The 14,129-nt window shown below is 43.6% G+C and overlaps 1 protein-coding gene across 9 annotated transcripts in view; it reads right to left on the bottom strand.

Annotated features, from left to right (window-relative positions):
- Positions 1-14,129, bottom strand: part of COL13A1 (collagen type XIII alpha 1 chain) — a 153,258-nt gene that overhangs the window by 24,619 nt on the left and 114,510 nt on the right. For all 9 annotated transcript variants that reach the window (XM_043550696.1, XM_043550697.1, XM_043550698.1 and 6 more), the window contains 10 exons: positions 11,757-11,810; positions 9,897-9,983; positions 9,120-9,173; positions 5,863-5,907; positions 5,391-5,459; positions 4,572-4,595; positions 3,385-3,438; positions 2,775-2,819; positions 1,568-1,720; positions 816-914 (listed from right to left, as the gene is read on the bottom strand). In XM_043550696.1, coding sequence (XP_043406631.1) covers positions 816-914; positions 1,568-1,720; positions 2,775-2,819; positions 3,385-3,438; positions 4,572-4,595; positions 5,391-5,459; positions 5,863-5,907; positions 9,120-9,173; positions 9,897-9,983; positions 11,757-11,810 — 684 coding nt within the window. The remainder of the gene's footprint in view (positions 1-815; positions 915-1,567; positions 1,721-2,774; positions 2,820-3,384; positions 3,439-4,571; positions 4,596-5,390; positions 5,460-5,862; positions 5,908-9,119; positions 9,174-9,896; positions 9,984-11,756; positions 11,811-14,129) is intronic.

Below are 14,129 nucleotides of genomic sequence, written 5' to 3'. Positions count from 1 at the left end.
TAATTTCCCCCTACTGTTACTCACACCTTCTTGTTAACTGTCTGAAATGGGCAACTCTCATTACCACTTCAAAAGTTATTTTTCCTCCATTGGTATCCTGCTGTCAATTGAATTGTCTCGTTAGACTAACTTCACACTTGGTAAAGCAAGTCACATCTTTTCATATATTTATACCTGCTCCTGTATTTTCCACTCCAGGCATCTGATGAAGTGGGTTCTAGCCCACGAAAGCTTCTTCCCAAATAAATTTGTTAGTCTCTAAGGTGCCACAAGGACTCCTCGTTGTTGTTTTTATGTAAACAGAAGCACCAGTGAGAGTCTAGCTCCACCAACAGCCAACTGTGAAACAGCCACAAGTTTAAAATTAGCAATCCCTTCAAGGAGGAAAGAGAACTTAGCATTTATTTACAAACATCGTTCATCTGCATCCCTTTCTGCTCCCCTGAACATCTGTGCCAATATTATGCAGTGTGTGAAGGTTCAGGTCCCTGAAAGTGTTATCCCAGGATGGATTTTCAGTTTAGGGATTATTCTCTTAAATCCTAGAGTTGGGGTATGGAGAGTATAGCTAGGATCTGCTATTATTTCACCAGCATGCACGGTAAATTTTTCAAAAGTGCAAAGCAATTTAGGAGAAAAGTCCTATTGACTCTCATTGAGACTTAGGATTCTATATCCCCAAGTCACTTTTGAATGGATCTAAGGCTCCTAAATTATGTAAGCCCTTTTGAACATGTAACTCTCAGAGTTCTGGTGCTTGCTCTGTCCTCAGTTTAACCCAACTTGAAAATTCATTCTTTCTTTTGCACTCTTACTGTCAATCCTGGAAGTCCAATTAGACCTGGTAATCCTGAAGGTCCTGGTATCCCTTGGTCACCTCGTTCTCCTTTCTCCCCATTTGGGCCATCAAGACCCTACAGACCAAGAAAGACTTTTGTTTCTTGCAATACTAAATCATGCAAATAAAAGATAGACATAACGTTAAACTGAAATATGAAAAGCTCCTTTAGTTCCTTGAGTGGCATGGGTGATGTTAATGTTCTCCACTTCACTCCACTTGAAATCAGAGGGTTACTGGTGCATGCTATCTGGTTTTGTAGTTGTGAAGTGCTGCATTGCTCCATGTGAAGTCAATGGGAATACCCACATGCTTAAAGTTATGCTCATGCTTAAGTGGTTTCCTGGATTAGTGCCAAAATCTCGTCCTAACAACTAATTCTTATGGGACTGAGAGCAATAGTCAGTTATTAATAACCTTCTGGAAATACATAAGAGACACAGTGTCTTTTAATCTGTAAAGCATTATTAATCCACTATTACTTTATTCAGAGAAACAATTAGGATGTGTCACTCAGAGAGCAGCCAGGGTTTTCAACCCTGAAAGACTGATGTGATTACTTCTACATGTACATGCACTGTACACTAAGGAGGGTCTCTGTCCCTAAAGTTCACATTCAAGGCCCTCAACATCTGCAGGTGTTTGCACCCAGGCTTTTGGTTCATGTCCATCTCTGCCGTGACTGTTTACAAACACAACTCACTGCTATGATGTGTTGTATTTACTCACCGGAGAGCCAGCTTCTCCTGCCTCCCCCTTTTCCCCCTTTGCTCCTGGGGTCCCCGTAAGTCCAGTCTCTCCCTTCACTCCTGGAGGTCCCTCCTTTCCTGGGGGCCCTTGGGGACCAGGAGGCCCCACCTCTCCTGATTTACCTCGTGGCCCCTAAAAAGATATCCACATGATTTAAAAATAATACTTCTACAGTTAGGGAAAGAAATCAAAGTATGGGGCTTAGTTCACTGGAGTCTCTGGGCCTGACTCTCATTCACAATGAAACTCCTTTACACTGCTCAGGTAGTGTAATGGAGCCTTACAGTGAGTGTAATCAAATGTAATTCACAGAGGAATATGGGGGAGGGAGGCTTAGTGTAAATGAGATTTAGTCCCTCTCGTTCTATTACAAGATACAGTCTGGTGGTTTGCACAGAGGTAGTGCTTAGCATAGGAGTAGATGTCATTAGACAACACTCTCCTCTTGTCCATGGACAAGTAATGTGAAATTTGCAGTTTTCCTTTATCAACATTTTTGGGGTGAAAGAGGAACGTTTGATGAAGTAGTGACTAAAAGTCCAAAATTATAAGCAGTGCTTAAGCACTTTGCTGAATCAGACCCTAGGGGACTACTCATGTGCTTAGCGTTAAACATATCGCTAAGTGCTTTGCTGGTTCAGGGTCAGAGGATGCAGCAGCTAGCGGGACTGAGCCTTAATGGGTCTGATTCTGCTTTCACGTAACCTAGTGTAAATCAGGAGTAACACCAATGTTCTTACATTGCTGTAAATCTGGTACAAATGAGAGATGAATTAGAGTGTATATCTTTCACGTATACAAAAAAAGGTGAAAAAGGATGTGCTGAATGGTTCATGTATGTATATTATTTAGAACTGGTCAAAATTTTCCAAATTCAATTTGCCATCCCCTTGTCCCCCCAAAAACATGGATGAATTTTTTTGCAAAAATGTTTATGAAAAACTAATCCTGTCCTTGAGCAGCTACAGTGCTGCTCAAGAAAATTTCAGAATTGAATAGGTTGATGAAAACTTGTGGTGAGATTTTGAATTTCCGTGGAAAAGAGAGGAGACATCATTAGAAAAATGTTCATGGAAAAATATTCCCATTGTTGACTAGCTCCAATTATTATCAGCCATTAAATTCACAAATCCAGCAACAGAGAAGAGTCATAACTCTCATCTGCAAATGGCATCTCTGATCTTACCTTCTCTCCATCGTGTCCAGGAGGACCCGGCAAACCAATTTCACCCTAAAGTGCAAAATCATCATAGATCATTTTTTAAAAGTGTTATTTTGCCTACTTTTACATGGGGCTTGGAAACTGGAAGATGGGGCTTGTGCTATGGAAACAGTCAACAGCAATGACTATGGGAGAGCTAGTTACTCATTACTAATAACCACAAAAATAAAGGCTGCAAATGCTTAAGAGACAGGGCTCAAAACAATGTCAGAATTTTAAGGGTGCGTAACTCCACTATAGTTGTTCATACTGATTGGCAGTTCATGGCCTGGACTAGACTGTAACCATGCACTGAGATTAACTCTAATATGCAGTTGTTTGAAGGACAGTGGGAGTAAGAAATCATTCTCCTTCCTTGAGCCAAGGCCATGCCTGGTCATTGGGGGAGGAATGTGAGATATGGAGAAGGCAAAGAAATGATAACCAAGCATGTACAGAGTGCAAGGAGGAGAAGGATTGCAGAATGTCATGGGTGATGCAGGTGGACAAGGAGCATAATAGCATCAGTATTCCAGCCTTTGATTCTCATGCATTTCTAGTTATCTTTTTATGAATGACAAAGGGAAAGTGGTACCTTCTGTCCTGGTAGCCCTGGGGTCCCAGCTACTCCTGGAAGTCCAGGAGGTCCCTACATAAGAAAAATACACAAATGACATTTTTTTCAAAACCTTCTCATATTGGAGGGAAGGCAGAATTGTATTTTCTTTACATTGTTGCACTGGCAATCCTGAAATATATTAACCTGGAAAATGAATAACTAACAGTGGGCTACTGAATAACCAACAGTAGCAATTCAAAGTCAAATTCGGCCACAGATTTATTTCTCCACTTGATGAACAAAAAAAAGTTACTATGAAAATGGCATTTTTGATTATCTGCTTCCGATAATGAAGTCAATTAAAATAATTATTTGCTATTGATAATAAATATATTCTGCTTGTAATCTGGTACCCAAATAGAGAACATCGATAGCAGGAAAATTCTATATTTCTGAGTTCCCCAGTGCAGGTTAAATTTAATTAAGTGACAAAGTATCACAAATTTAGCAGTGGTAGAAATGATTTATTTACCTGCAATTTTCAAAAGTGCCTCAATTTTTGAGTACCCAGCTTAAGACATGCATGTTGTCATAAAGGTGAGCACTCAAAAATGGAAGCCCCCAAAATAAGAAGCCACTACTGGAAACGCTGGCTGATATGCAAATTCCTAATGTGCACATCATCATAGTATCTGCTACATATAAAATTAAAGGTCATAGCTATTTGATAATGGTCCTAGTTCTTCATGCCATTTTAAATTGCCCCCTCAACTGGGATTAATATTGATGTCTATCTCCTAGGAGAAACAGTGCGGGGCTATCATACATCTCTGGTATTAGGGAAGGGCATGCTTAAGAGAGGAGATTTTCACTGGCCTTGAAAATAGCACTACTTAGGCCAACCCTGACCTGCACTGGGCTTTCCTTACTTTGATCCTCTCTGCTGTCTGAGTGCCTGACCAGCAGCATTACTTTTACAAAGCAGGTAAACAAATAGTACTAATAATATAAGAGCCTCAGGAGTAAAACACAAGAAGTGTCCTTCTTTTAGCAGTCAATGCTGCTTTTCAGCGTCAGCACGAAACTGTAAAGGCCAGACATTCTTGTGGCATAGAATTAAAAGTTTGCCAGTCTGTATCACTGCCTACTTTCCTCTAGCTGTTACTAAAATCCAGTTACTTCTTCAAAAAACAAAATGCCCAGCGAGAAGAGTAAGAACTCACCATCAGGGCCAACGTTCGTATTTCCTAAAAATTAAAATAAATAAATAAATACAAATAAAAGTCCCACTTGAAAGTTAAACTATTTCTGAACACAGTATTTGTGGTTTTTTTTTTCTCTTTTAACACTATACTGGTTAAGATGACTAGGAAGTATATTACAGGCATTAAATTAAAATAAGCAGAAAAGTAGCCCCAGCTCCCTTTGTAATAGTATTCCAGAAATGTACTCCTTCTGTGCTGGGAGCACTGAGGGGCTGTCAGGAAGGCTGGATGGTAGAAATTGTGGGTAATCGTCTCCTGGTAGGTGCATGACTAGTCTAGAGTGAAAGACATTTCCCTGCATGGTTTATGGCCTTTTTCTAAACAATCTAATATGTATGTTCTGGGTTATTCTTATGAGGGAGTTCAGATGAACTCTGTGTCTACCTTATTAAGAATGTGTCCTGTGTCATTGTAAAGGACTAGCACTATATAAACAATAAGCATTATTCATTGCTATTAGTATGGAAGAAGAAATATGTTGGGCTGGACTGACATGCTTAGTTTTGTCCATCCAAAATGAAATGTGATATCAATGTTCTTAAATTTTCTATCTTTCCAAGGGGACATTTTCTTCCCCTGGCCCCACACTTTTTCCATCACCTAGGCTACTAAAAAGTGTAGTGACCTGCAGCTCTGCTGGGGATCTCTCTGTCACTACAAAGCAAAGGGAGAAAGAACCAATCTGACTGAGAGAAAGGGTCTCATTGAAAACAACCTAACAATTCACTCCAGGAGTCACTGAACATGGCTCCTGAGCTGTGTAGGCTAGTTTCTCACCTGTAGAGCTTCGTTGATGTTACCATCATAATCCACAATTTCGTCCTTTCCTGGCTCCCCTTTGGGACCCTATAAAATGAACCAGATCTCCAGTCAGGACTTGGTGTTCCCATGCAGGATGGAGTTGTCTGAATTCTTCTCAGTTAAAACCGTTCAAGGAGAGATTGATAAATACAGCTGTGGGGAAGTGCTTATGGCGGGAAGACTCCAGCATGTAGTACAAAGAGTGTTGCTAAACTGGTTGCTCTTAGGTTCTACGGGTCAGATTCACCAGTGTGCTCAAGCTGCTTTGCTCTACCATGGCAATACAAACGAGCTATAAACCCAGTTAATCATGGTAAAGGGTTTGGCAAGACACAAGGAAAACAGTCTGGAAGCCATTTAAACAGGACAAGTAGTCTTCTGCTCTTTCTAAAATTCCTTATATTTTCATGAATGAAGCCCCTTTATTCGTCAGTGGAGTAGCACCTACCCTTGGACCAACAGGCCCCTGTTCTCCAGGTGCTCCAGGTTCTCCCTGTAACAATACAAACATTGCATTATCAAAGGTCTGGAGTTTTTTGCTGCAACTATGAAATGAGTTAGGGCTATGAGTTAGACCCTGTGTAAGGGGCAGTGCATAGCTGTGTCACCCCAGAATCACCCTACAGAAGGATTTGTCTTTCCCTGCTCTCTCCTTGCCCCAGCGGGGGATAGTAATTTGCTATAGACCCATACCAGTAGCAAATTACTGCCCCAACACCTCATACTGGCCAGTGCATTCAAGAATGACGGCGCCAAATCTCTGCTCCCTCTCCACCTCTCCCTACCCACCTGCTTGAGGAGAGAGTAGCAGGTGCTTAGCTGCCACTTGCCTCTGAGCCCAAGGTCCAGGGCAGGCACGCAGACACGTGGGGATGGGGCACTCCTACTGCCACTTATGCCCCATGTGCAGGCCCCTAGCCTAGGCCCCAGTCTGCGTCTTCGTATATTGACTTTGACATTCCCTCTTCCATTGCTGATGGAATGTACTGCACAGACTAAAATGATAGTTCTGTAATGAGGAGTGCAGCCCTGAGACATGACTGTGTTCAGTCACGAAAAAAGAAGAGCAAAACGGGAAACTGATTATGCTTACCAGTACTCAGAATGGTCACAATACTGTGACCTTGGGTACAGCCTCTTGAGATGACAGGGGGAATGGTAAAACAAGAAGTCATAATCTAATGTTCGGGGGCACTTGAAATCAGAATGTGAAATAGACACACCACGAGAGGGGGTTCAAGCAGTGTTTAAAATTCTCTGTATTGAGAAGTTTGGTACTAGACAAAGCTGATTGTTTAAGGTCAGGGAGATGAACGTGGAGTGGCCATCTGGTATTTTGCTGGTGATGAATAACGCTAAAGTCTTTGATCCTCCTACAAATTTAATTCTTTATCCTTAGACATCCCATCCCATCGGAGCCCTGATTTACAGCCAGAGTGGTGCTCTGTGCTTCAGCCGCCTTAACAGGATTTGCAGGGACAATTCCCATTGTGTATGTGGCCTTTTGTAATATTCTTTTAAGAGACGCATTCTTCAGCACTATAACGTAGACACTACAAACAAGTGCCTTGTACATGGTAAGCTGACATCTTGTTTGAACTTCAAATGAGACTGTAAAGCTCACATTTTAGGAGCAACCATTAAACACAGTCACAAGTGCTACATCATTATGTTAGGAGGTAAAGCAAACAAGGATCAACTGATTAATGAAGACAGTTTTCCAATTAAAGAGACCCTTCTCTCCCCAGAAAGTACATTTATATATGTATAACCCCCATTTTTTTTTCTTATTTCAGGACGTTCAGCCAAAAACACTTATTGTTGTAATTACAGCTGCTGTTTCTACTTATGCCCTACTATCACCATTCCACAACACTGTCTAGCATATTCTTTATTCAGCACATTCCCCCAGAAGCTGCTTGTTTGAAAAGATTATTCAAAAGGCTAGGTCAGCCAAGGGAGAATCTATAGGTCTTAAAATGTTGTTGTACATCTCCTCCTATTTTCCTAAGCCTTTAGTCCCCGTTCTTGATACACCTCTTTTGAAGGAAGCACTTCCGCTGTGCTGCAATGGTACTGATCAACATGTTCAAATTGATTTCAGGTAGCACCCCACCCACCTGCTAGTTCCATCAAGGTCCCCCTGCTCTGACCCACTAGACCCCTCCCCTTTCCTCCCAGATCTGAGGAGCCCTAACTTTCAGCCCTCCCTGTCTCACTAGCATACTGGCCAACATTTTCAAACTACTTTCAGGGAGCATTCTACCCCTCCACTCCCCCAGTCCTACCAAATACCCCCACTGCATCCTTCCACTCCCCCTCCACATCCCCTTAGCCTCACTGCCCCTGCTCCAGCCCCACCAACACCCCCACTGCCACACTCTTGCTCCCCCACTCATACCTCCATTCAGTCTCCCTGTCCCCCCACCCAGGTCCTTGTACCCTGGAGCACACACAGTGAGGCAAGCAGAATTACAGGACCCTGCCCTGGCCAGGCTATAATGAGCTCATCCATACGCGGCCTTTGGGGAGACAGGCCCACAGTTACACCCAGGGAAGCAGAGACAAGACATTCACTCTTGTCAGGGTGTTTGCAGCGGAACAGAACCGTGCAGGCCTCCCTTCTCCCTGCTGTGCCCAGTCCTGGGACAGCAGAGGATGTTAGCCCTCCTCTTGCACCTAAAGGCCTGCGGAGAATGGGGCATGATCCCCCCTGCCTAATCTACAACCTCCCTGCTGTGCTGAGTCCCAGGATGAGTGGGAATGTTCCCCTCTCTGAACCTGTCATTCACCCCCTCTCTGCTGCAGCCAAGGCCTGGGGAAAATGGGGCATAAACCCCTCCTTGATATATTGTCCAGCCACAACTTTGCACTGCTTCAGCTCTGCATCACCATCACACCAAATCTACCTCCCTGCCCTGCCATTGGCTGCCAAGCCCAGCCAACCCCGCCCCTCTTGCAGAAGCAGAGCAGACGTCAGCCTTATTACCCAGAATCTTGTGCATCAGGTGCACATGTGCCTCAGCCTCTCTCACTGACTCAGGGAGAGAAAGACTGATATGTGTGTGTGTGGCTAACGCACAAGATGCTGGGCAATGTAGTTTTATGAGGCGACAACATTATTCAATCAGGAGTTGGGAGTTTTTTGGTCCAAATGGGAGCCTCCCTGACATATCGGGAGAGTCAGTCAGTCTGGCTGCAACCCTTTCTTTTCCCAGAGCCTTCTCCTTGTCTAGCTCCACACTTCCTATTCTGGGCTTGTTTCCTTACTCCCTGCCCTCCACCCCACCAATCCTCAGCTATGGATGGCCAACATGATGCCATAGCTCCTGTACTACATAACTGCAGTTGCTAGGTGTGAGCTGGTTGGGCAGTCCTCAGAGTCTCCCTGCCTGCTTGGGCATTCCCACTGCAGCTTGTTTGCCTTCTTCCTGCAAATACCGTTGCACCTCAGACCCAGGCTTGTGTGGGCCTGTTGATTAATACTGCTCTGATTGCTTTGGATGTGCAGATCCTGCAGAAAATGTTGTGTGTACTGGAGAAAATTGTTGTTTCTTTTAATGACTGGCTGTAGCCATCAGGTATTTTTAAGGGAAGTTTTTTGTATGGTGAAACAATTTTCCTATTGCCATACTGTAACTGAGCTCCCTGGCCTGGAATCCTCTGCTAAGCCATAAGCCCCTATTGTGCCCTCCTCCTCTGTACCTTTTTCCCCTGCGGTCCTGCAATGCCAGTCTGGCCAATGTCACCAGCTTCCCCCTAGGAGAAAAGAGAAAAGCAACAGATTCATATAAATGAGCAGAAAGGAGCAATTCTAACAATGGCTGTGCTAAGGGTCAGCGGTTAGACCTGACAGCACTTCAGACAGGAAACATTCCACTAGCTCAGGTAGCCCTGTCATACCCAGATTTCTTTTAGGAGTTTCAGAGCAATGAGGTGACTTCCTATTTCTACACTACCCATGGGCTACGGGACTACAAAGTGAATGGGTGGTATGAACTGGAACCAATGGGTCATCTCTTAACTGCACTGTGAATGGAACTAGTCCTAAGTGTCCTAAACATCCTCTGCTATCAGGTGTGGTTTGAGGGCTGCTAGTTCTCTAGGCAGGAACACAGCAGGAGAGGAGTTTCTGAGTCTTGATACACAATGTTCACCCTGTCCCAGCTGCTATCTATGGAACCAGCTGCTGGCAGTGATTCTGAGGGACTGTTTGCTTAAAGACACTAGAGGGAAATCATTTGAACACAGGTAGGGTTTTTTTCCCCAGGAAATGCAGTTCATAAATTTTCTGACCTTCAGCATTTAAAATAACAAACTAAAGAACTCTGCAGGAGCTGGCTAGCTTATGAAATCTCCACAGTGCATAATTACAGCCAAGTGCAGACAAATGCAAACTTCAGCCCCTTCCTAAATACCCTGAGCTAGGTACATTCTCATGCAAAAAGGAAACACAGACTCCTTTGGAGGAAAGAGACACACCTTTGGTCCTGGAGGCCCAGGTAGTCCCGGGGGTCCGGGTTCCCCTTTACCTCCCCCGAGTGAATTGCCAGCATCTCCCTTCTCTCCCTGGTTCAACAAGGAATAATCAACCATCAGTTAAATCAATTTCTCATTCTGTAACTTCACGAGCCAGGCTGTGGTTTTGGGGTCGGGGGAAGCAGGACAAGGTTTGGCTGCAGGGTGCTACTGAAGAACCTGGCTACATTTTACTTAGTTGTTTACTGGTGAATTTTAGAGCGGAGAACCGGAGACTGATAAAACTGGCTAGAGAGGGGTTCTCCCCGTGTCGCTGCATCTGGAGTTGCAGCCCCTCCTGTTATTGAACTTCTCTGCTTGTACACAGTTCTGCCAATGCCGTTCATGCCTGACTCCCCACGTGAGGAGACATACTCACGCTGGCTCTCGACAATATGGAATGTAGCCGTGGAATCACGAGCAGTGGGAGGAGCTAAGCTCCCTGAGTACTCACCTAGTATCTGATGGGCACACACTCAGGGAGCTTAGCCCCTCCCACTGCTTGTGCTGCCATGGCTACACTCTATGTTTAGCATGCTAGATCTATGAGAGCTCATGTGAATATGTCCCCCTCGAGCTGGGAACTGGAGCCCCAGCTCCAAGTGTAGGCACACCCTTAGTCAGCAGCGTGTTGGCAACATTTAAACAAGGGGCTCCCTCAAACATTCTCCACCTCAGTCAGTGATACACGTGACATGGCTTGAAAAACACCTCCAACCTTCCCACCATCATGCACAAAATCCATTCATTCCCTACTCTTCCTCCGGCCCCAATCCATCAGTCTTTTCAGCCCCACTCCTTTTGACCTGCTGGTACCTCTCCATCAACTCATCTGACAGCTTTGGAGACTGAAATCCTTTCTGTGGTCACAAAACAGATACAGCCTTGGCAGCACAGGCTTCCCCACGTTGCTCTGCCACTGTGTCTCAGTCCTTTTCTATAGTGGCCATTTTAACAGTGCAATAGGCCAGCCCATTCAGTCCATTGGCTCTCTGCTGAAGAGTTAGTGCCAGTTGTAATTGCATTTGGGGGCGTGTGTGTGACATGCAGTGGGAGCTGTACAGAAACCACCCTCTCATTTTATATACAGCATCAAATAGCCACTGGATGGTAAGGAGCATTTTAGTCGTCACTGATCTGGACAGGATTTGTGAGCTTGCATCCTAAAGATGAAAGGATTTGTATTCTCCTGTCAGTCCCCTAAACCACTCATTCCTCCTATTCTGTAGACCAAGTTTACCACAGTCACAGGCAGCTGTGTCTCTAGTGCCATCAATGGAGCTGCACCCAGTTAGACCAGCAATATGTTTGACCCCAAATGTTTTATTTCTGGTTGGATCCCAGTGTTTTGTTTGGGTTGAAATAAATCAAATTTTCACACTAGGTAACTGGGTATTTTTTAAAAAAGCTACATAACAAAATGAAAATAAGGCTATTAATCTAAATCAATGGGATCTGGCTGCTCTTGGGACTGGTCTTGAAACTGCCAGTTTGCAGGGATTGAAGAGGGGGGTACCATAAAGGTAGGGTGAGAAATGTGCTGTGTTCATCCTGTCGACATAAAATTAATTCCCTCTCCTCAGTGGAACTGGCCATGGAATCATGTTCATATTATCTGCATAGCCTGACACTTTCCCACCTCTAGGGTAGAGTACAGGTGATCGTATTCAGTGTATTTGTGTGTGCGCACATATATGTGTAAGTGCGTATGCAAGCACATGTGCGTACAGTTTAGGTAATTGTGTACATGTGAGTGCAAGCTTCTTTGTTAGGGGAAGGGAAATGGGATGAAAAGTGTGGCAAAAGTCAGAGAACATTACACACCTTCTGTCCTAGGAATCCAGGAAGTCCGGGATCACCAGCTCTTCCCTTCTCCCCCTGTTGGTGAAAGGCAGAAATGGTCAGGGGGTAGCTTTAATGGCTTCCATTACTTGTGGGATCAGTGAAAGTGCTACTGAATCCATAGAACTCATCTGATACAATACAGCAAACATTCCTAAAACTCTTCTTTTCCCACTGGGACACCCGTTTAAGAGGCAGCCAAGGCTTTCTCCCTGCCTTCAGTATCTGCTTAACTGTGTCATCATTTTCTCTTATCTCTGACGTCTTTTCACCTTATGTTTTAGAAAGCCAGTACGTGCCACTGTCTGTTCCTTTCTATGAGACTCTTAGCATTAAAAGGCCACTGTACCGCTACCAAATTAAAGGTCATTTTGAACTTTAAAACCTGCACTTTGATTATGTATTTTCTTCCTTGTTCTAACAGCCAAAACTCAACAAACTCATTGCAGATGGGCAGTGCTTGGTGTTGTTAATTCTTTGCCACCTGCACATATGCTCCTTCTGTAGAACACATGGGTTGTTGCTAGTCCCTTTCATGCAGCAAATGAATGTTTGAAAGTGAATGCAAGATACAAATGGTCGCATGGAATCAAGAGAGACATTTTCACACAAGATGCTGTTGGGGTAACTCTGTGGCTGGTGTCAATTGTCAGAGCTCATTTAAGTAAATGGAACTGTGACCATTTACACTCTTTGAGGAACTGCTCAATTAAGTGTAAATGACTGAAAGCATCTTAGGGCCTGATCCTTGACAAGAGGCTGAGTGTTCTAAGGTTCAGGGAATATGAAACTGGGCCCTCTGTGCAAGCCAAATATCAGGTCATATCTTGTGTAAAAGTTCAAAAACTTGTGATTGAATAGCATTGTGCAGCACTGCTCGATAGTGCAACAATGCCCCAGATTGTCTGAGGGGCACGTACCAAAATAACTCTTTTCATATCGGTTCTGAAAGACATTCCTGCTCCTGCTGCTGCCACCTAACTCTTCTGAATATAACTACAGCCGATGAGCTCGAACGGCATCCTGACAACATTCCTCCAAAGGAATCAAACTCACTGTACTGTAAGGGAATCTCAGAGATACTCATATACCCTTTGTTCGACCTTTAGATATTTTCTGTTTGTTCATCTCCTAGTACATTGATAATAACAAATCCTCTTCTCAATCACCAGGCTCTAAAGAATTAGTGCATCATCTCCTTTAGCAGCCAAACTCTAAAGTGCTCAGTGCTGATGAAGAGGAGCGAAAACAGGAAAAGGGAAAATTACAAGGTCAGAAGAGGACCAGATAGGCCATCCTTGTCATGACCCCTAAGCAATCAAGACCCCAGCAAGAGGAGTAGTCTGACTGAACTGAGTCGTGAGAGGTATAATCAGATTCTGGTTAAATTCCACACTGAAATGAGTAAAGGACAGACACATGCCACCCCATGGCTGTTTTTGTGAAGTGACTTTGTTCAGCTTGCAGTCATATCTTTTGTGTGCCTGAAGCCATCGGTACAAGGCATATCTCTTAGAATTTTTGTGCCACAATTGGCTCACTTACTGCCTTATAAGTTCTGATTAAGAGCCTGTTCTAGGCTGTCCACAGGGTGCAAACTGTAAACCAAACCCTTATCTCCAGCATTTCCATACGTGATGAGCTGCTTGTACAACAGGCTCTATTTAGACAGCTGACAGGGTTTTGGTTGCTATAGTTTACAATCATTTTAGTCTCTAAGAGAATGTCTCTAGTACAATAACACTTACCACTAGAGAAAAGATATTTTCTTTCCTGTAATTGTTAGTTCTCCAAAGTTGCGATTTTTATAGATGATGATGATGACTATGATTTTTTTACTATGGTTTTTACTATGATCAGTCCCCATTTCCCCAATCTTTCCCCCCCAGTAGCATTGGATAATACTTGGTTTTAGATTTATTTAAACTCTTTAATTTGTCAAAGAGTAACTCACACATGAACAGTTACTTGACTGTATTTCTCAATAGCATACAGGTACATGGAATCTCTTTTAAGGAGGGTTAACTCAGAAATTTGGTCTATAGAGACTTTTAAAGTATTTATACAGGACCCTAGCCCACAATAGCCCATGGCTCTCTTACAATAACAAAATCAAAGGAAAAATTATAGGTAAGGAATTTATTTTTCCTTGCATGCATGGCTGAGATATTTTAATCTCTTAGAAAGACACGTATATGAATTTCAACAGAGTTCAAGGACTGACATCTAACATGCAAGGTGCCTGCAAAAGTGTTCTGAGAAGGGGCATGCACTGTATGGCTCTACAGGAATTAATTAAAAGAAAACTATCCTTGTTCTAGACAACTTTGCATCCCACCTAAGATAGGACAGTTA

The sequence above is a fragment of the Chelonia mydas genome, chromosome 7, assembly GCF_015237465.2.
Source record: "Chelonia mydas isolate rCheMyd1 chromosome 7, rCheMyd1.pri.v2, whole genome shotgun sequence".
NCBI lineage: Eukaryota > Metazoa > Chordata > Testudines > Cheloniidae > Chelonia > Chelonia mydas.
The sequence above is the reverse complement of the archived record's forward strand: the minus strand, read 5'-3'. Positions and strand labels throughout refer to the sequence as shown.